The sequence below is a fragment of the Erinaceus europaeus genome, chromosome 10 (genome assembly GCF_950295315.1).
Source record: "Erinaceus europaeus chromosome 10, mEriEur2.1, whole genome shotgun sequence".
In the NCBI taxonomy this organism is placed as follows: Eukaryota; Metazoa; Chordata; class Mammalia; order Eulipotyphla; family Erinaceidae; genus Erinaceus; species Erinaceus europaeus.
This window is the reverse complement of record NC_080171.1, coordinates 27,331,466-27,353,650: the sequence shown is the minus strand read 5'-3', so window position 1 is coordinate 27,353,650 and position 22,185 is coordinate 27,331,466. Positions and strand designations below refer to the sequence as shown.

At 54.8% G+C, this 22,185-nt stretch overlaps 1 protein-coding gene across 5 annotated transcripts; it reads left to right on the top strand.

Moving 5' to 3' along the window:
* The first annotated feature begins 13,898 nt into the window (after positions 1-13,898).
* Positions 13,899-21,831, top strand: EGFL7 (EGF like domain multiple 7). 5 transcript variants are annotated; one of them, XM_060199370.1, is made up of 9 exons: positions 15,525-15,620; positions 17,834-17,957; positions 18,166-18,282; positions 19,410-19,510; positions 19,693-19,788; positions 19,887-20,045; positions 20,819-20,883; positions 21,133-21,295; positions 21,511-21,831. In XM_060199370.1, exons 2-9 carry the CDS (start codon positions 17,878-17,880, stop codon positions 21,531-21,533), a joined length of 804 nt encoding a protein of 267 aa, XP_060055353.1. In that variant the 5' UTR covers positions 15,525-15,620; positions 17,834-17,877; the 3' UTR covers positions 21,534-21,831. The 5 variants fall into 5 exon arrangements, with proteins under 5 accessions (XP_060055356.1, XP_060055355.1, XP_060055353.1 ...); XM_060199371.1 differs by having other exon boundaries at positions 15,531-15,625; positions 17,836-17,957; XM_016187418.2 differs by lacking the exon at positions 15,525-15,620 and adding an exon at positions 15,890-16,509 and having other exon boundaries at positions 17,836-17,957.
* The last annotated feature ends 354 nt before the right edge of the window (positions 21,832-22,185 follow it).

Below are 22,185 nucleotides of genomic sequence, written 5' to 3'. Positions count from 1 at the left end.
GGGAACCAGAGACCACGAATGCCTTATCCCAGATGCCAGAAAGGGTTTCACTGGAGGAGAGATTGTTGGTCAAGGTTCCATAGGAATGGCACGCCCCTGCCAAATGTAAACATGGATTTAAACTAGGTGTGGGGTGTCCTTAGCCCTGCCTTCAAGAGGGAATGAAGCAGGTCATCTGCTTGGTGCCGCGCCCTTCTTCCATAAACAGAAGCCCAGCTTGGGACCCAACCCCTCACTACACCTACCACGCCAAGTAACAATAGCAGAGGGTGAGCAGAAGGAGGAGAGAGCGGCATGTGGGAACTTCCAGCGTAGAAATAACCAGCTGGAGCAAGAGAATGGTTTGGATTCAGAGCCTGAGCTTTTGTGGACCACCCCTGTTTTAGAAAGGGGTCACCCGACTATGACAATAAGGATTGGTAATATTCCTTTTAAGTGCTTGATTGACATGGGGGCAGATAAGACAAGCAGAGATTCCCCAGAGTTGGGAACTCCTCCCAGGATCGCGCTTACATGGTGTTGAAGGGTTGACTCAAGCATTCCTCACATGAGATTCCCTTGTGTGGGAAGATCCAGAAGGGATTACTGGACACTTTCGGCCTTTAATAGCTGATATAAGCACCAATTTATTGGGGAGAGACTTGCTGGAGTCTCTGGATGTAGTTATATCCTTAGACACCTCTGCAGGGCACCACACTCACTCCTGTGAGACTACTACATCTGACCAGCACCCCCAGTACTGTCACTTTTTTATAACAGAACTCCCCACTTAGATTGGCTTTCTAATGAGCCTGTCTGGGTGGAACAGTGGCCTTTGCCTAGGGAGAAGCTAGAAATTTTAAAAGAGCTCATCTGAGAGCAGTTGTCTTTGGGACACATTCTTCATTCCTGGAGCCCATGGAATACTCCTGTCTTTGTGATTAAACAGCGCTCAGGAAAATGGCGCCTCCTCCAAGATCTTTGTGCAGTTAATAAAACCATGCAGGTTTGGGGCTCCCCCCCAAAGGGGTTTGCCTCTTGCTTCTGTGATTCCCATAGGAATTCCAATCATAGCTGTTGATATACAGGATTGTTTTTTCCCTATTCCCTTGCACCCACAAGATTGTAAATGTTTTGCCTTCTCTGTTCCTTCTATTAATAACGCCAACCCTGCCGATAGATATGAATGGGTGGTACTGCCCCAGGGCATGGCCAATAGTCCTACTAATTGTCAAGAGGCTGTTACATCTGCCCTTTTTCCGTATATTCATAAAGGCCTTAAAGGGCTTTCATTATATGGATGACGTGTTAATATGGGGAGAATTAGATACAGATCTCTCTGCCCTACGTGATTTTCTTATCCCTGCCTTAAAGAAAAGCGGCCTTAATGTAGCTCCTGAGAAGATACAGCTAATTCCTCCAATATCTTTCTTAGGCTCAGAGATTTCCCTAACGCAGATTCATCCTTTAAAACCTTGTGTAACTTTTCCTTCTAATCTCACTCTTGCTTCTTTACAAAGTTTTCTTGGAAATTTAAATTGGCTTAGGCAGTATCTTTATCTCCCTACTAGCTGCCTGCAACCACTGTTTGATCTGTTAAAAGGAAATAAACAGCCCTCCTCAAAGCGTATGTTAACCCCAGAAGCCTCCTTGGCACTGGAAAGAGTTAACCAGGCTCTCCAGGACATGCACCTCGTTCGGTTTTCCCCCTCCTCTCCGGCAAATCTTCTAATCTTTAACTCCACCCCCACGGTAGTGGGGGCACTGTGGCAGAAGGATGGCATTCTCAAATGGCTTCCTACGCCAGTAGGAGGAGCTCCAAGACTTCTTACAGAGATTGATGCCTTAGCATTTATGGTTTGCCAAGGAAGAGACAGGTCGGTACAGGTCTTAGGAAGGGAACCAGATTCGATCATCCTTCCCTTTTCTCTCACAGATACAGAGTGGTTCATACATCACCATTCTTGTTTTGCTGTAAGTTTAATGGGTTTTCCAGGACAATTAGATAATCATTTTCCTTCTAATAATTTGATAGTTTCTTTACCTCTTTTGCCTCTACTAGTACCTAAACTTTTCTCTTGAGATCCCATCCCCTCTGCTCCTACAGTCTTCACTGATAGTGGAAAATATACATTATCCAGACCAGCAATACCCATAGCCTCTCTTTACTGAGCTTCCTGATAATTCCCCTCAGTACAAAGAACTTTACGCTGTTTTCCTTGCATTAAAAGCCATACCAGAATCCTTCAACCTTTTTTCTGACAGTGTGTATACTGTTAACTTTCTTCCATGGCTTGCTCGATCTTATGTGACAATTTATGACAACCCACTTTCTCCTCTCTTAATTCAAATTGCGTCTATGCTCTGTTCTCGAACCCAACCACTGTATGTTCAGCACCTTCGATCCCACAGCCCTCTTCCTGGTCCCCTGTCAGAAGGGAATGCTGCAGCCGACCACCTTGCCTCCACAGGAATTCTCCTACCCTCTGTCTCTAATCCTGCTGACTTCCATTCCCTAACCCATGTTAATCTTAAAGACCTTCCAGCTCAATTTCCTGATATTCCTCTGGCACAGTTGAAACACATTCTTGCTACGTGCTCTTCTTGTGCAGGTCTGATCAAAACACCTGCTATTCAAACTCTTGGGGTTAACCCCCGAGGCTTAAAAGCCAATGCTCTTTGGCAAATTGATGTCACCCACATACCCAACTTTGGAAAACAAAAATATGTGTTTGTCTCAATTGATACCTTCTCTAAGTTTATGTGGGCTACAGCTCAGACGGGAGAAAGCTCAAAAAAGCTTATAAGCCATATGCTCTCTTGTTTTGTTGTAATGGGTATACCTCTTCAACTTAAAACTGACAATTAACCTGCTTTTACCAATTTAAAGATTTTTGTTCCCTCTGGAACATTACTCATACTACAGGCATTCCGTATAATCCACAGGGACAAGGCATTGTCAAGAGGGCCCAGCAAACTCTTAAGGCTCAATTAAATAAAGAAAAAGGGAAAATGTACCCCCCCAATATCCAAATAGCAAAAGCCTTAACTACGTTAAATCTTTTTAATATTTACAAAAACTCGGACCAACCTCCTATTATTCTTCATTGGCAAACACCATCCACCCTCCCAGCTATTAAAATCAAGTGGTAATACCCACTCGATAAAATTTGGAAAAGGCCTGACTCCCTATTGACCATGGGGAGGAGTTTTGCATGTGTTTTTCCACAGAATTACTCCAAACCTGTCTGGGTTCCTGCCCACCATGTCCAGCAATACCCACTTGATGGCGCTGATATCCCTGAGGAACAAGAAACACTGCAAGAGGACTGGTTGCAGGACACACCCCAGGATCCATAATAAGACAGGGCAGAATCTGAAAAAACTGATTCACTGATCTCCCTCCCCCCATGAGTGTCTTATGCCATGACTGGCCAGTTGTGTTTTGTGAGTGAGTTGAAAAAAAAAAATTAAGTGAGCTGAGTGACCAAAATTTTTTGTATGACCCATTTTTGCTCAGAGTACTCTGCAACTTAATTGACTTTATATAAATTTGCTGGACACAGCCATGGTTTCTGGAGACATCCAGAAACAGTCCAAAAATTGTTTTTTTCCTCTTTTTGATTTCTTTTTATTGTCTTGGTATAAATATGAAACGTTTAGTCTTAAACTGTGTGAGTAAAGATGATTCAACTATGACAGTACAGATCTAAATTTGCATTTGAAATGATACGTCTTAGTTACAAAAGTTTTTCTCCTCCTGTGTGTTATAAACTACATGTTTTATGTGTGTGTTTCCAGTTTGGTAAATATTAACTTAACAGTTTAAAGTGTAACTTCGAAGCTACATTTTTACCAGGAAAGATAAAATTAGTTTGCTAAAGTAACTGAGTATTTAAGATAAAAGTCTAAATATTCAATGTGACAATTCATCATCTCCAAAAGTTAAAATACAAATTCTCTATATAGGACATTTTTGGAGGGCCCTCCAAAATGCCCTGTAAACTAATCTTGTGGAAATTAATCCACAAGAAATTGGCATCAATCTAACATTGTAAATGTTCAAAAAAAAACCACATTGTCACTAATATGTGAGTTTGTTTAAAAGTCCAATGTAAAAAAATAGTTAAAAATCAATATATGTTTTACCTAAATTTGGTCTGAAAATTCTGCTGTACAGAAACTGCTGCATGAGGTCACATAAGATGACCTTTAAAATTATAAGATACCTAAACCAGTTATAATCATCGAGTTATCAATTATAGTAAAGTTCTAATGTGTTACAAGTTTTTTCTTCATAAGTAATTGACTACAGCTATGTCGAGCCTTCACATGACGAAGCATCTGCTCATATGGAATCCCAGAAATCCACCTTGGACCCCTGTATTCTGATATTGCCCACAACTACAGATACCCCCCCCGAAACCCATGATGTGACCTGATATGATCTGGAGAACCTGATTCACGGACTCCAAAGGACAAGACTTTCCTACCACCTTTCTCTCACCCATCGCTGTTTGCTCTTCCTGCTTCTGCTTTGCCTGTCACGTTTTGGTGGTTCCAGCTCACTCTCTACAGAGAAGAAAAGTTCCAGTGGCTGTCCTCCTCCATCGAGATAGACGTGCACCATTTCTTCCCTGGTTATTGACATTGGACTGACCCTTCTATCGGACTTGCTGGTACACCTTTGGACACTCCTTTTACACTGCTGGACTTCTCGAGGACTGACTGTAGCAGTCCATGGACCTTTCCACCAGCTGTCTTGGGACTTTGCAACGCCAGATCACCCCTCTCGCCCCTCGGGCTTATCAGGCCCCCACTCCTCAACCCATCAGGCAGCCCTCCTCTCCGTCTACCAGATCTCTCTTCAGTCTCACTCTGTCCCTTGCTACTCTTACTTATCCCTCTCTGTCTTGTGCTAGTTCTTTTTGAAAACGCTTACATGCTATCATTCAGGTTTCTTGCCAACAGGTTTCTGTTCACCCCTACACTGCTATTCTCCTGACAGAGATGGAGCCTATTACAGACATTGACCCATTTGTATATGGCCATTAAGTAAGAGGGAGATGTTGGGAAATTGTGAGGATGTGGTTGAGCTTGGAAGGGTTTGAGCCTGAAGGGTGTGTCAATCCTGTTAGTCTCTCTCTCTACTGAGAGGTTGAGCAAGAAGGGTCAGAGAACCCCAAAGGTGTGCCTCCTCCTATCAGTCTCCCTGCCTCACATAGTGCCCCGCACTTCTGATACTATGGCCATTAGTTAAAAAGAAAGGGGGAGATGTTGGGCAGTATGCCAGCTTCCCCCTGCTTATCCCTGCAGTCTATTTACATAACCAGTTATGTAGGAACCACCCTGCCTGCAGGGCATTGGTTTAATCCCCACTGGTTCACGATGTCTTTTTGCTCCACTCCCTCTCATAGTCACCATGATTTCCACCATGGTCTTTTCACTCCACCCTCTCTACGTCACATCCTGTTTCCACCCTACTTGGCGAGTATATATACAGCTGCTCTTCTGTTTTAACACACTTGGGATTGCCTTCCAGCTCCGAGAGTTCAGAGTCTAACTCCTGCGACACTAGCTCGGCACGAGTTCCTGATCCCTCTCCCATGCAACAGCCTAGGTTGGCTCCAGCTGAGTTCTCTCCAACCCAGAGAGCACTTTCTCTGGAAGAAGCACCCTCAAGCTAACCCGGCAGTACTGTGTGCACTCAACTCAGTGCACCATGGTCCGACCCCTCCCCCCACCTCTAAGAACAGCAAAACTGGACCGCTTGATTCAGGTGGGAGGCAGGAGGGGGGGCAAGAGAAATAGCCTAGCAGTTTCCCCAATTAACTTTCATGCCTGAAGTCCCAAGTTCAATCCTCAGCACCACCATAAACCACAGATGAGCAGCACTCAGGCCAAAAGAATTTTAAAAGAACAAAATGTGTGCCTTACTGCCAGTTTGGATGTACTGACACTGTGTCTGTTCCCACTTTCTCTGTGGGGATCAAGGGAAGGACTCTCCACAGGAGCTCACCTCACAGCAGATCCTGTCCAGACTCCTTGGTAGGTGCTGTCGACATAGTGATCACTGACTATGAGAGGCAGAAATGGAGGGGGCACCCAGCCCCAGTATTGCCAGATGTGGCTTTTTATACACCTCAGTGTATCCAACCAAGCTGTTCTCTTAAAATGGGCACGTGATTGTATAGTCCTTCACAGGGTGAAATAAAAGCAAAAGAGTGAGCTCGCGGGGAGAAGAGGGTGCAGAGGTGGGGAGATCCTACCCTGGAGGCTGTGGGCCAGACAGCCCCCTGGGCTCTTGTTGGAGGTTGTCTGCATTGTCTCTCCTCCCTCCCAGGGCTGGGCCTAGCAGCCCCTGATCTCAAAGGACTGGTGGGGGGATGTGTATGTGTGCCCCCTCTTCTGTCTGGACACTGTCCCTTTAAAGTGACCTCCTCTGGAGGGGGGGGGAGTTAAGGGGGCTGAGGGTGGAGACTCCTCTGCCCTCCTAAGTCACACCCAATAAACCATCATCATCACAGAGAACATTCCTGAGATTATGGCTTTGCCCCATTACCCCAGCAAGGGGAGGGGGCACTCCAGGAGGAGAAGATGGAGATGAATGCAGAGCAGGGGAGGGCCCTGGGTAGCAGTGCCATCTGAGGCTGCTTCCAGAACCTTCTGCCAGGCGAGGAGGTGCCCATGGCCTCTTTGGAGCTCACAGGCAGGCAGGCCTCTGGCGGCTACCCCCAGCCTCTCTCAGGACTACACATGGCCAATCTGCTGCTCCCCCGAAAGGGGCTTCCGACCATTGTCCACAGCAGGCCAGCACAGGAAGCTGCTGTCCCCAGGCGGGGCCTGATGGTACTGGGGGGCTGGGGACATCCTGGCTTAGAATCCAGCTGATATCACCTAGCTGGGATGGTGACCAGTGACAGCAGCACCAATTCCCTGGCTTGGGGTCCCTGCTCAGGGGCTGTAATGGAAACTCTGGGGGGTGGGTAATACAGCTCCCTGTGGTTACATCCAGGGTAAATGGGGGTGATGAGGGCGCCCCAAGTAATGGGCTTGGGGGCCTAGGTATTGAGTACTCACTTGTACCAGTAGAATAGCTCACTTGGATAATGTGCTGCTTTGCCGTGTGTTGATCCAGGTTCAAGCCTAGCCTCATCACATTGAAGGAAGTGTCAGCGCTGTGTGTGTGTGTGTGTGTGTGTGTGTGTGTGTGTGTCTGTGTGTCTGTCTGTCTGTCTGTCTGTCTGTCTCTATCTTAAAAAATAAAATAAACAGGAGTTGGGCGGTAGCGCAGCATGTTAAGCGCACGTGGCGCAAAGCACGAGGACCAGCTTAAGGATCCCGGTTTGAGCTCCCAGCTCCCCACCTGCAGGGGAGTCGCTTCACAAGCAGTGAAGCAGGTCTGCAGGTATCTGTCTTTCTCTCCCCTGCTTTGTCTTCCCCCCCTCTTGATTTCTCACTGTCCTATCCAACAATAACAACATCAACAACAACAATAACTACAACAACAATAAAACAAGGGCAACAAAAGGGGAAATAATTAATGAAAAAATAAATAAATAAATAAATAAATAAACAAACAAGCAAAAGTTACCCAGGACCCTCATTCATACCTAACTACTAGGCTGGAACCGTGGTTTATGTCCTGGGGGTGGGGGGGAGGGCAGGCTGCAGGGTCCCACGGCCTTTCTGGACCTCAGTTCCCTCCTGATGCACTGGGGGATAGAAGTGGACCTCTCAGACTTAGCAAATGGAGGAGTGGTTAGCAAAGTGATTGTCAGTGTGGACAGAAGCCACTGGAGCCCAGGGAAGATGGTGATGTGCCCATGATGGCTCTGGGCCCTCTCAGCCCGACTCCTAGGGACAATGAGAGGAGGAGCTCTAATCTGGGAACTTCTGACCCCCCCACTTCCCCTCTGCCCTGACCCAGCCTCCACCACTGTCAACCCCACAGCCCCACACCCCCATCCACACCCCCAGCCTAGTGCACTGCCCTCCGGTTTGTGAGCTGGGGAGTCCCATGACCCATGAGAAGCTCCTGGAAACTTGGCTTAGCCCCGAGCCAACCCAGAGGTCACACTCCCTGGCTCCGTGCAAGCCTTTCCAACTCAGACTGGATCCCAACAGGAGGGGCAGCAGCCCCCAGCTTTCCTGGAGGTGTGGGGGGTATCCCCTATCAGACAGTATTAGAGATGGAGAAGCATGGTGCCTTGTTTGGGTTGAGACTAGAGAAAGAGAGCAAAGTTCCTTCACTTCTGACTCCTCAGGGACCAGGAGCTGTTGGAGACCCCCAGCTGGAGAGGTAAAAATGGGATGGCCACTCTCCAAGGACTAAGCACAGAGCTTCCAGCGGACCTGGGCACCTGATTTCCCAGCACACATATTTACACAGGAGCTCATGTAGCCGCCTCCCCTCCCACCCGCCACAGGTGCAGGTGGCCAGGTATCCTCCAGCCACTGAGGGCCACATGACACAATGCCAGCCTGGAGCCAGCAGGCCTGAAGCCCCAGCACAGTCCCAGCACAAGTGACCCTGGGAAGCATGGCGTGAGTGACAGGAGTGGACAGGAGGTGACGCTCCGTGGTTTCCATCCCAGAACTAGTGGTGGTGGGAAGAAAGTTAGGGAGTGCTTTTCTGGATCTGTGTGGGGCATAATGGCTCTGGAAAAGGGTCCAAGTCAGAGGGAGCGGTGCCTCAAGCCTGAGGTCTTTCCAGGCCTCAGTTTACCCACAAATTCAACATGGAACTGTCCCTAAGGCCCCAGGGGGCCTGACACCCAGGGACCAGGGTGGGCCTGGCACCCCAGCCCCAGACAATGGGCGCTGAGCTTTTCATCAGGAAGAGAACTAAGTGCGAGCCTGCCCCCACGGCCAGCAGAGCAGGGGAGAGGTCAGGCTCCAGACCCCGGGTCCTTGACGCAGTTCCTCTTCCTTTCTGGAGGGGGTTTCTATTGTTCCAGCAGCCCACTTCCCAATCTCTCTGCACACTCACTTCCTGTTTCCTGGACCAAAGGAAACAGAGATTTCTGGCTGGGCAGCAGATGCTAGCCATTTACTTTCCTTTCTCTTTTCACGTTTTTAAAGGAATGTTGAAAATGACTGATACAGACCTGAGACTACAGAGCGGAGGTAGGGGAACAAAGACTGAGGACCCTCTCGACCCCCTGTGAGGGGCTCCAAACTGAGTCACAAGCCCCTTTGAATATTTTGCCCCTGTCAACCCTCCTCTCTTCCAGAAAGGTCCAGGCACAGACCAGCCACCACCGTGAGAGTTTACAGACACCTCCCTCCCCAAGCATCCACAGGGCTCTCCAGTTCTTCATACTCTGATGACACATGGAGAAACTGAGGCAGAAAAACTTCAGTGGAGAGAGAGTGGGGATACAAAGCTTTGGTAGTCACCAAAGTAAAAGACTCTGGGGTGGGTGGGTTGGGGAGAGTACAGGTCCAAGAAGGATGACAGAGGACCTAGTGGGGGTTGTATTGTTATATGAAAAACTGGGAAATGTTATGCCTATACAAACTATTGTATTTACTGTAGAATATAAAACATTAATTCCCCAATAAAGGAATTAAAAAAACAAACAAAAAAACTTTGGTAGTGGGTATTGTGTGGAACTATAAATTGTAATCTTACAATCTTGTAACTAGCTATTAATAACAAATAAAAAATTAAAAAAAACTACATTAGAGACTAGAATCAGGTCACAGGCTAAATGGAGGTCCCCATGGTGACACAGTCTCCTCAAGAGGGGACTCCTATGACCCTTCTATATGCTACCCCAGGTGACTAGGCAGTGAGGAGCAGGAATGGTGGGCAGGAGTTCCTAGGTTCAAGGCCAGTCTCCACAGTGATAATCTCCTGACCCAGAGAGGTGGCAGGCTGACAGTTCCCAGGAGCACTGTGCGTGCAGCACCCAGCAGGCCTTAGCTAAGTATCCTATTATTTTCTTCTCCCAAAGGCTTCAGAGCACCCCACTCCCTCTCTCCTATGCAGGCAGGGCAGGAGGGGTGGGGGCTGCACTGAAGCGCAGCCTGTCCAACCTCCATTAATCTGCCCATTGCCCCCACCCCTCAACTTCCCTTTCCTTCCCCGGGAGATTAAGTGTTTTTTCCCCTCCACATTAACGGCAGCCCCATCCATCAGGACTGGCAAGTTGCATCCAAATTGAGTGGGGCTTCTGTCCAAATGGCCCCTGGGGTGGGGGAGGGGTGGAAGAGGGGACTTCCCTCCATAGCCTGGGGATGCTATGGGTTTCGACCTCCAAGCAGGCAGACGAACTGGGGGGCTCACAGCCATGTGCCTCACCACAGCCTCACTGTAGCACACACCTGCCAACAACTTCTGGAGGGAGAGTATCCTTTGTGGTGGAGCACCCAAGACCCCACGTCACCTATTAGGCCTTAGGTAGGGTGGGCAGCAGTGAGTAAGTGGGTCTCCGGTGAGTCACACCCCTCATGCAAGGGGTGGCTCTGTCCCCAGTGCTGTGGACTACCTTTGGAAGAGGCTACCTGATGTCACCCTGAGTCAAGCTCCCTGAGAACTGGGGGTGGTGGCAGGGATGCCCAGCAGACTGTGGCATCTAGGCAGGAAGTACAGTGGCCTGCACCAGAACAGGGACAGGTTCTGAAGGCAGAGTCCAGCCTGAGGAGAGAGGCGGTCACAGCCATGGGGCAGTCCCCAAGAAGTGATGTCAGAGTGCATTGAGAAGGGGTCGGTGACCCACCAGAGTACCCCTCTATTCGGTCACCCCCCGGGTCTCCTTGTCCAGGACTCGTACTTCTCATTGTTGTCCCTGGAAAAGCAGCTGCCTGCCGAGAGCCTCAGTTTCTCTATCTTAAATGCAATCTTCTCAATTTGGGGGTTTTCACGAGCACTGGAGTTGGGAGTCAGTGAAGGGCCCAGGTCTGGGGCAGATAGCATCCTGCCTGCTTGGGCTTGACTTCTTCCCTTTAGGACTTGATCTTGCTCAGAGGTAGATGGCTCACCTGGTCCAGGGATGCCAAGCTCAGCCCCCAGTACCCTGTCCCTAGGGCACCACATCGCCTGATGTAAGTTCAGCCGCATCTGGCTGGCGTGAAGCTGGGCTCAGCGTGGCTGACAGAGCCATCCTGTCCCCAAGGTGACGGGTGACTGCAGGGGGATAAACAGGAAGCCCCATCTCTCCCCTGCAGGTTTTCTGCTCCTTCCTTCCTGCAGCCCAGCTCCTGTTGGAGCCCGTACCCCCAGCCGCCTGCCCTGAGATGCCCGCACTGACATTTGCTGGGGACTCTGTCCACCCACTCCTGGGGCTGTAGAGACCAGATGCTGGGTGGTGAGGGCCCAGGAGAACCCAGCTGGACAGCGGAGACCCTGGCTGACCCCTGTGCCCAGCGCCTGACCGGCACGATCTGGGAAGGTAAGGCTGTGACTCCCTTCCCATGCACTGAAGGCCGGGAGCCATCACACAACCCTGCCACCAACCACAGCACAAAGGAGAAACTGAGGCAGGGTGGGCACAGTATCCAGTAACAGGAGGCAGGGTGCATATGCAGGCCAGGTGATAGCACCACCGACAGCTTCCAAACTTTGCAAGTGGGAGAGCAGAGATGGGGGAGAGGTTTCCTAGGGGTGGTCCTAGCCTATCCTGGGGGGCCAGGGGATAGAATGTGCCTCCATTGCTCTCCAGGATGCTCCTGGAGTCTGAGAGGAGTTGGGAAGCACCTGGTTCTGTCTTCCCTCTAGTTTAGGTAGGAGCCCAGCCCACCTCCCACAACTGCCCTGAGGCACCCCTGGACCTGAGGGTGGAGCTACTTATGGGGGTTTAAGGAAGTGAGTATTATGGGGCTGAGGTACCCTTCCTTGATTGGGTGCTGGTCTGAGCCCAGGAAGAACTTGGGGGGGGGGGCAAGCAGAGCTGTCAGAGGGCATCACAGGAAAGTGAGGGGTCCTGCAGAACTAAGAACTGGCACACAGGAACTGGTGTTGGAGAACCTACATGGGGGCTCCCAGGCCTCTGCTTTCTCTCCTTCCTCTGTGCTTACAACTCACCCATGCAAGATATCTTTCCAAAAATTTTCCTGGCATACACAGGGGTGTGGCGGGGTCGGGGGAGGGCATGGTTAATCACCTACTGCTGACCTCAGCTGGTGCCTTGGTGGGAAAGGGCTGTCCCTTGGGCATGTGGAGGGAGAAGGTCCACCAGGAAATAAAAAGCAAGAGCAAGGGCTGCTCCTTCTGCTGTTAAGCTTTGCCTTCCTGCTCACTGGACTAGGCTCTTCCCTTGTTGGGCCTCAATTTCCCCATCTGCGCACAAAAGGGGAGAGAGAGCTGTCTTTGCTAGCACAGAGCAGACCCCTGAGTCTGGGGTCTTGTGACGTGAGCAGCAGGCAGTTTCTAAAATGGGGGACAAGTCTACCTTGGCTCCACACTGAGGGGAGCACACTGAGCAGGTCACCCAGTCCTTTGGGGGTGCGGAGAGCAAAGGAACCCTGGGGAGGCAAGTGGACACCAAGAGTAACCACTATGTGGGAGCTATGAGGGGTGGCAGCTCAGCCTACCTGCTCCATCCTGGGGGAAGGACACCTTCAGGAAGAAGTCCCCAGCACCCCTTTTCTGCTCAAGCCAATGATGTCAGAGTGCCAGGTGCCTCCCCAACCTAGCAGCAGGCACCTCAGGCCCTATGGACAGGTGAATAAATCAAGGCCCAGAGAAGTGGCACCTCTCAGGGCAAGAACTAGCCGGTACCCTGAGTCCTGTGTCTGCTGTGAGAGAAGGAGGGGAGCAAAGCGGAGCTAGGCCCTGCTGGGCTGCAGCTCAGACTCCAAGGGGTTTTTTTTCTTTCAGGCTGTTCCTGCCTCCCTCCCTCCTCCCAGTGGGACTGCCAGTTGGGTGGGGCCAGAGGGAGGACCAGCAGGAGCACTCCATGCTTGTGGGCACATGAGAACAATAGGGCTCTCAAGAGAAAGTAACCTCTGCTGACTGTGTGGTCTGGGTGCCCAGATCCTGCCAACTTGGCCTTTGGGCTCCCAGGCTGCTTAAATGAGGACCCCTGTCTAAGAGAGGGGGTCACACTGGGGCTCCCACACCCTCCTCGCAACCACACCTGTGAGCCTGCTAAGTAAGGCCAAGGGAGTAACAGGGCTGGGGGGATAGGTCAGCAGGCTTTGCCCCCACTCCCCGCCTCCAATCCAGGTATTGTCACCCAGTGTGTCCCCACGGGGTGAGGCTGGTGGGGTGTGCCCTGTGTGCATACTTCCAGGAATAGGGTTTCAACCTCAAAGCAGGCAGATGCACTGGGGAGCTCAGAGGTGGGACTCCTGGTGGGGAGATCATGAAACCCAACTCCTGACTGGGGTGCCCTCTGTGTGACAGTTCACAGGGCAGTGCACTCACAGCCATGTGCCCACTGGGCACCCATACAGGGGTGATACCTTGGGGTGCTCACTGTGTCCACATAGGCCTCTGCCCCTCCCTCCCTCCCTGCCCCTCACCCACACCATGACCACTTGGGAAGCTGGGGACCCAAAGAGCAGGTTGCCCCCAACCTCCTTGGGTCATTTCTGATTGCCCCCAACCTGGGCCATGGCATACTCATATATGAGTCTTGGGGAGCCCTGTCTGTGACCCCGGGTCACTGGAAGGCCCAACCCCTCCCTACTCCCTTGCCCCACCACCACCATACACCCATCAGCCCATCTGCACTGGGGCTGAGCCCAGGCTCTGACCACTTCAGAGGGAGACTCTGGACTCCCAAGGGACCTCTCCTTACCCCTGCCTGGGCCCCTCCCCCAGTGCCCTCCACCGCCCCTTGGCCTCCTGTTTGTTCACTGGCAGATCCCGTTATCAGGGGAGAACACTCACAGGAAGTCCGGCCGGGAAAGGCCCATCCCAATCCCGATTTATGCGGCCCTGAGCATAAAAAGCCGCCCTTCCTCAGCCTGGGAAGAGCCTTCCCACTCCAGCCAGCCAGTCCACAAGGCTCATGCAGAGGCTCCACAGATAGGATGGGCAGGCTGCTGCGGGAAGCACCTTGGGGCAGCTGGCCAGGGGCTTGGCCAGGCCCTGGTCCTGGTCCAAGGAGGCAGAGGTGGCAGTCATGGCCAAACCTGGACCCTGGAGGCAGGTATGGCAGGGTGACATGTAGGGCAGGGAGTGGGCAGGGAGGGCCAGCAGGACACCTGTCAGCTGAGAGCCCAGGCCAGCCCTGGGCTTCCTCACTGCCATCTCAAACCCCCCTTTGGGACCACCCTCACAACACGGACTCCTTCTGTCTGACTCCCAGGTGCCCAGCAGTGGGCATGGGGCAGGAAGAAACTAGATACTGCTGGTACCCCTACCCTGGAGTCACCCCTCCTCTCTGAGACTCGGGTTCCCAAGGAGGATTAGTGGGGCCATCTCTGTGGAGGGAGCCCCAAGTCAACTCTGCAACTGGGATGAAGCAGCATGTATGTGGGGGGGGGGGGGTCCTGCTGAATTTGGGACCAGGAGCCCCCACTTCCTGTGGGGCTGGCTGGGACATAGCTCAGCTGAGGGACGGAGTGGTGGAGGGCAGTCAGGGCATTCTGTGGGTCTCCCTTGGTGTATAGGGGCTCTGTCCCCCCAAAGTGGCTGAAGTAGGTCCTGCACTGTCCTCTGGCCCCTGGTCCACACCAGCAGCCTGCAGAGAACCCATTTTCCAGATAAGAAGGTAAACTGAGGTCTCAGCAGAGGGTCAGCAGCATGGGGAGTGGGCGGGGGAGGGGGCACCAGTCACTCCTGCCCTCTCTGCTCCAGCCCAGAGGCTGCCCAGAGGGTCCAAGGATCAAGTAACCACAGCCTAGGGACAGAGTGGGAGCAGGAGACAGAGGGGACAGCCTCCAGAAGCTCCCCATTAATCAACTCCTTAGGCTCTCAGCTTTTAACCCTTTACTGCCTGGGGCCAAGGCTTACCCTCTGGACAGTAGGAGACCCAGGGGCCCCCAAGGGCAGGTACCCCTTTTCACAATTCCAGGCATCTCAGAACAGCACCCCCCCCACCCACACACATACATACCCTCACCCCAAGTCCTCAAACCTAGCCAGAGCTCTCAGGGTCCCATGTCAGAATAGTGGCCACCCAACAGCAGAAAGGGGAGACCTCATTCTGAGGACTCCTATGGGGCCACCTAGGTCCCCCTCTCTCCCCTCAGCTCCTGGGCATCAAAACATTCTCCTTCCCCAACTGTTGGCTCTAAGAGAGGGTCTTCCAGAAGGGTCTCCATTTCCCTCCTCCGCCCTACTAGGGTTTGCAAGACTAAAGAGCACTTGCACCCCAGGGAGCCCTGGGTTGGGGGGGGGTGGCTCCCAGTGCAGAGTGGGCCCTCAGGCCTGCCCCAACCTGAGGGTGTGAATGTGGGCAGATGTGAGATCCTACCAGCTTGGTATCACAGGGGTGGGCTCTGTAGGCTGTGCTGAGCTTGGGTCCCCTAGAGACATTAAGATTGGCCCTGGCCCCCTTCCCAGCCTGTGTGTGTGTGTGTGTGTGTGTGTGTGTGTGTGTGTGTGTTTATGGAAGAAACCAGATGCTAACCACTGATATCTCTGACTGCAGCCTCCAGCCAGCTCAGGGGACTCACAGGTGGCCCCCAGGCCTCCGAAGAGCAGACCCCACTGGTGTCCAGGGAATGACAAAGCCCTCTTCTTCAGGTGAGTCCCCCATTCTGCCCATCCACCAGCATCTTGAGGATCATAGCAGGAAAGACTCACAGCCCAGCTGGGCCTCTGGTTGTGGTGCCCTCCTGGGCCCCTGCCACATAAGGCTGCTTGAGCCTACACTGCAAATGCAGAAGTTGGGTCCCAGCCAGGAGCAGCCACATGCCCAGCGGCCCCTTGTGGACCAGGGAAGTGGAGGGGGTGCCTCTAGAGCACTGGGCTGATCCTTACTATCCAGAAAGCTACCAGCCAGGAAGGGTGGGTGTGTGTGTGTGTGTGTGTGTGTGTGTGTGTGTGTGTGTGTATGTGTGTGTGTGTGCACTTGGAGGGGCATGCCGCACTTCCCACGTGTGGCTGTGAGACAGAGAAGACCAACCCCTGGCGCCTTGTGCGCAGCACCCCCACTCCCACCCATCCCATGGCTACCCCCAGCGTTGGTGTTCAGTGTGGAGTGTGTAGAGGGGCAGGGGGCTGGGCAGCTACTAGTTCAAGGAACCCCCAGCTCTGGCCAGTGTGGGCTTCCCACAGGGGCCCCTGGCACCTGGCGGCAGTCTCAGTCCGGTTCCCTGCGGCAACTGCCGGTAGCCCCAGCCTCTCCGTGGAGGCGCAGCCAAGAGCGAGCGGGCTTTGCGTCAGGAGCCCCGGGTTCCAGCTGACTCACCCACTGGCCCGGGCGATCCGGCCGCCGCCGCGCCTCAGTTTCCCCATCCGCGCGATGGGGACGGCCGGCACCGGGGGCTGACAGGGGTCTCGGAGCGCACCCGGAGGGGGCGGGGCCGGCGGGCAGCCAGGTGGGGCGGGGCCCGAGCTGGCGGGGCGGGACTCGGGGCCCCTCGGCTCGGTGGTGGCGGCGGCGCGTGCGCGCCCCGGATCGGGCGGTGAGTGCGGAGGGAGCGGGGTGCAGGGTGCGGGACGCAGCGGCGACCCGAGTCCGATCGCCACTCTTGCCCGGGGTGGGGGACTCACCTCCAGGACGCTGAGAGGTGGGGGTGGGGGGAGACGTCCGGGACCCGGCTGAGCGCGGAGCTGGGGGTGGGGGGACGCCCACTGGGACGATGCAGAGCTGCGCTGGGGACTGGAGAGGTCAGCGGACCGGGGTGCCCGAAGCGGGGACTGGACCCCAAATGTGAGACCCAGATCCTGCGGCTGGATCCAGAGAATGGACCCAACAGCCTGGGGAAAGGGCGCCCCCTACTGGTGACGAGGGGCCAGGCCAGGCCGCGGGGGGTGCCTTAGCAGCCTCTCAGTCCCCTTAGAACCCCATTCCCAGCCGCCACCCGGGGCTCCAAGGCTGGGACCTCGCCGCCCAAGCCCGTCGTCAGGCAATCGTCTAGGGTGGTAGCACCCACCCCCACCAAGCCGCTAGTGCAGGGGGAAGGGGTGGCGGTGGGCTCGCAGCCCAGTGAGTCAGGCTGTCTCCTTCCTTCTCTTGGTGCCCGCGGGGGGTCCTAAGGTGCAGAGCACCCTCCCGGTGGACAGGGGACCGGCCCTTCACCCTGTGGTGGCGCAGGCCCCTCCCTGTGCGAACGCACATCTGGAGACGGGGCAGCGGGGGTGGAGGGGACGGTACTGCAGGTGGCCACACAGCTCCCCACCCCGGCACCCCTGGGAGCCACTCCATGGAGGGGAGTCAGTCTGCCAGCCCAGGCTCTGCGTCCTCTGGCCCAAGGGACAGAAGCATGACTTTCAAAAATGCAGTGACACCTTTTCAAACACTTTCCCTTCCTGAAAGTGAGCCGCGGAGTGCGGTGGGTGGGCATTTGTAGAGGGAGGTGAGCTTGCCCCAGGCCCCCTGACCAACCCAGGCCCCCCCAGCTCACTGGCCACTACCTGGTCCCCAGTGCTGCCTGTCCCGGGCCCATCCTGTGGTCCACCCCCTAACTGCTTCCTGCCAGGTCTGCCCCATGTGCATCTTCCTGAGCCTGCTCTGACCCTAAGGCATGTTACTGTCGAGGAACAGCTGTGAAGCCTCCCACAGTCCCACATGGTCCTCATGCTTGAGCTGGCCCCTGCCTTCCCCCTTGTGGGACCCACCAAATGCCTACCCCCAGGTGTAGGGCTGTGTGGTACAGTGGGCAGAGTCTGAGGGAGGTGGAAGGAGAGAGGGTCTACCCAGGGGGCTCATGGTGGAGAGAACAAGCTCCACAGGGGTCATGGACATGAGGGGGCCCTGCAGGACTTAAGGGCTGTGCTTTGTGCTGCAGGCCACCATTCGGAGAAGGCCAACCCTCACAGAGACGCTGGCCATGTGGGGATCCCCAGGGCTGCTTCTGGTGTGGTTCCTGGTGCTGGCAGCTGGTGGCACTAAGCATACTTACAGGCCTGGGTGAGCCCTCCCCCTGCCCAGAGCAGCCCCCTTGTGGTGGTGGTGGTGGGGGGGTGTTTCATGGCTTTTTCTATGGCTCCCACTGAGGATCCTTCCCTCTAGACATTGGGAACCCTTTCCCCCAGGTCCTCAGCTCCGTTGGGTCCAGGGGCTTGGAGGGTGCCAGCTCCAGGAGCCCCTGGCTGACCTACCGCCCTCACCCCTGTAGTCGCAGGGTATGTACCATAGGGGTGACGAGGGGCCCCAGGTCTGAGTCCTTCGCACAGCGTGTGTACCTGCCTTTCCTCACCACCTGCGATGGGCACCGAGCCTGCAGCACCTACCGGTGAGCCCACTCCCTCACCTGCACACTGGGACCCTGGGCCTAGGGGTGTAGTCCACCTGAGGACAAACTGATGGCAGAGCACTTAAGGCTCAGGTCTTGGTATCAGGAGGACACCATGGCAACCTCAAACACCAATCCTTGTCCCCCAAATCCCACCCACCCAAGGGCACTCATCACCTCTGCTCCCCTACCTTGAGTTTTTTTTTCGGTGTCTCACCCCCACCCTCTGCAGCCCTGGCTACAAGTCCTCCCCTGCTTTCCATTTTCTGTTTGAAGAGTTATTCATGAGAGAAAAGAGAACCAGCATATCCCAGCCCAACACATTCTCCACTGCGCCACCTCCTGGGCCGGGAGATTTATTTATTTACTTAATAACAGAGAGAGAGAGAGAGAAGGAAGGAGAAAGAACCAGAGCATCACTCTGCCATCGTTGATGCTATGGTGATCAAACTCAGGGCTCTCACACACAAAAGTCCAGCACCATACCCACTGTACCCTACCAGACCTACCCCTCATCCTGGCCTCAGTCTCTGGGCCCTAGACCCTACTCTTCCCAGGGGCAGGTCACAGCAGAAGTGTCTCCCCAACACGCCTTTAGCCTGACTGTGCCCACGTGAGGAATGTGTATATCCAAGTTCTCAGCTGTGCAGTGTGGCTTTCAGTGGTGTCCTGGAAGGTCCTAGAAAGCTTCCCTCAGAAGGTGGGGGGAGGGGCAGTACCACTGGGGTCCAGCGCAGACAAAGGCCAACCTCCTTCCCCTCCCAGAAACACTCAGAACCTCCAGGGTCACTACCAGAGGGCAAGGCCCAGGAGGGACCCCCCAGCCTGCCAGTTCTGCTGGTGGCCCAATGCAGGATGACCTCCACCCCTAGGATGGGAGGCTGGTCAGGTTATACATTCAGCATCTGTGCCCCCCACCAAACACAGGGTCCCAGCAAGCTGTTGTATGTAGTGAGCCTGCAGTGAGCCTGCGGTTTGGTCCCTGAGGAGAGGCCTTTGGGAGCATGCCTGGGTAATACTGTCCACTCTGGGGCTTGTGGGGGGTGTGGAAACAGGACTGGACACCTCACTTGGTGTGTCTGGCCTGGAGGCACCCCCTGAACTAACCCCTCTTCCCCACTCCCCAGCACCATCTATAGGACTGCCTACCGCCACAGCCCTGGGCCTCGCTATGCCTGCTGCCCTGGATGGAAAAGAGCCAGCGGACTCCCCGGGGCCTGTGGAGCAGGTAAGAACTGTGCCTGCTGGGGTCCCACTGCCCCGTCATGGTTCAGGCTGAGGCTGGGCACTGCACTTCCAAGGACAGTTTCCCTCCCCAGCACCTGAGCTGAGCACCACTTTCTCTGCCTGCCACCCTACGGGGCCTGAGGGACCTCCCTAAATTGGTGACAGTTTCTCCCCTCCCCCCAGCAATATGTCAGCCTCCGTGCCAGAATGGGGGCAGCTGTGTCCTGCCAGGCCATTGTCACTGCCCTGCAGGGTGGAGGGGCACCAGCTGCCAGACAGGTGAGAACAGGGAGCCCCCCTCAATAGGGGGGAGGAGTCCCCTGGATGCCTACTAATGGGGGTTCTTCAGGACTCTGGCTGACACCCCATTTCTGTAGATGTGGATGAGTGCAGTGTTGTAGGGGGCAATCATCCCCCACTCTGCGACAACACTGCGGACAGGTGCCAATGTCGGGAGGGGCACCCCCCATCTACAGACAGGGCCCTTGGCCCGCCCAAGACGGGGGCCCCCAGGGTAGCCCTGAACCCCACCACAGGTAAGCTCCCCACTTGTTCCCCCTTGCTACTTCTGGGGGTGTGAGGGGCACCCCCCTGGGGCTTGAGGTTGGGTGTGACGTGGGCACTCAGCCTTTGGTGGAGGGAGCTGTTCTACAGAGGAAGGCTGGGGTTTGGGGGGACTCGTCTCAACTGAGAGTGGAAGATGAAGACCCCCCACAGTGCCCAGGATACTGCACCTCCGCTGGCGACGGGACATTATTACTTTTGGTACGCGCTGTGACACTTCAAACTCGTACCGTGAGTAATAATGCGCTGTCGGCAGCCTGGCGCCAAAAGCATCTCCTGGACCTCGGCTCCCACCACTGTAGGCTCCGTGGGACCTCAGCGCCTGCCCAGAGCCGTGTCAAGGGGCACTGGGCACCCAATAGGCTTAGCCTCATCTGCCTAGCTGAGCCCTTAAACCTGGGATGAGGGGAGTCAGGCGGTAGCGCAGCAGATTAACTGCACGTGGCACAAAGCTCAAGGACCAGCATAAGGATCCCGGTTCGAGCCTCCGGCTCCCCACCTCAAGGGGAGTCACTTCACGGGTGGTGAAGCAGATCTATAAGTGTCTTTCTCTCCCTCTCTCTGTCTTCCCCTCTTCTCTCCGTTTCTCTCTGTCCTATCTAACAACAACATCAATGACAACAACAATAACTACTACAACAATAAAAACAATAAGGGCAACAAAAGGGAAATAAATATAAAAAAAAAAACCTGGGGTGAGGATGGAGAGCTGGGACCCCTGCTGACTCAGGCCTGGTCTCCCCAGGAGCAGGTGGCAAGGCAGAAGAGGAAGTACAGAAGCTTCGGTCCCGAGTGGAGGTGCTGGAGCAGGTGAGGCCTGCTGGGGACCACTGGGGTGCTTTCCTCCACAGGTAGTCGGCGGGGAGTGTGGGCCTGCCACGTAGGCTGAAGAGAAAGCTGACAGGGACTGAGGTGGGGAGGTCCCCACTTGGACCCAACTCACAGACTGGGCCTGGAACTGCTCCCCTACCCCTCTGCCCTTCCTGCTCCCTGGGTGGGCCCCAAGATGGAGCTGGCACACCTGCAGGCCACCCCCCAGCCCAACCTGTGTCCCCACAGAAGCTACAGTTGGTGTTGGCCCCGCTGCACAGCCTGGCCTCGCTCGCCCTGGAGCAGGGGCTCCCAGACCCCAGCAGCCTGCTGGCCCACTCGCTGCGCCAACTGGACCGCATCGACTCCCTGAGTGAGCAGGTCTCCTTCCTGGAGGAGCAGCTGGGGTCGTGTGAGTGCCGCCCCGGGGGCCCCCCCTGCCCACCCAGTAATCCTAGACACCCCTTGCAGTGTACTGTGCCCAGAGGGTGAGGAGGAGCAGCCACAAACTGGAGAGAGACGGAGGGGGGGGGTGCATTAAGGGGAGTGGGACAGACCCAGAAGGGCTGGAAGATGGTGGGGAGTGGTGACTTCTGACTTCTGACATCAGTTCCCCACTTCCCACAGGCTCCTGCAAGAAGGATGCGTGACAGGCCTGTGAGCGGTGCTCCTGTCATCCTCTCCTGCACTGGGACTCCCCTCCAAGGCAGAGGAGAGAGCACCAAGGGCGCTAGCCCAGAGGGTTCCCTCAGAGCTGAAGGGTGAGGGGATCCACCCCTGTGCAGCCAGCCCCTGCACGCCTGAAGGCTCAGGGCTGTGGCCCATAACAGGGAAGGTACGAGGGTCCTGGCCTAGAGCCTGGGCCATGCCACTCACTGGGCAGTGTTTCAGGGGGCCCCACCCAGCCCACTCTGACCTTTGTCATAATAAAAATGAGATGTGAGTGCTCATGTGTGCAGGTGGAGTCCAGAACATTCCTACACCCTGGGGCCTGGCAAGGGGAATCCCCTGTTTGGTACTAGCTGGGGGGTGGGGGGGGGGAAGGAGAGCAGCTTGGGTCAGGAAGGAGGCCTGTGGCTCCTGGGCAGGTGACACAACAGAGACAACTTCCTGCAGGTGACAAGATGGCTCCACCCCCACCCAGAAGCCAAAGAGCAAGGTGCACCTGTTCAGCCCATCTGTTCAGAGTGCATCTGTCGGCCCACCTGCCCGGCATCCCCACTACTGAGAAGCGTTATATAGGGTGATGGTGGTAGGCCTGGAGGGACAGGGCCTATGGGGACACTTGCACCGCTGCCAGGC

Coding starts and splice junctions, on each gene's coding strand:
- EGFL7 (XM_060199370.1), top strand. CDS start 17,878: ATGTGGGGATCCCCAGGGCTGCTTCTGGTGTGGTTCCTGGTGCTGGCA. Junction 19,511..19,692: donor CCCCGGGGCCTGTGGAGCAG/GTAAGAACTGTG, acceptor CCCTCCCCCCAG/CAATATGTCAGCCTCCGTGC. Junction 21,296..21,510: donor GGAGGAGCAGCTGGGGTCGT/GTGAGTGCCGCC, acceptor CACTTCCCACAG/GCTCCTGCAAGAAGGATGCG.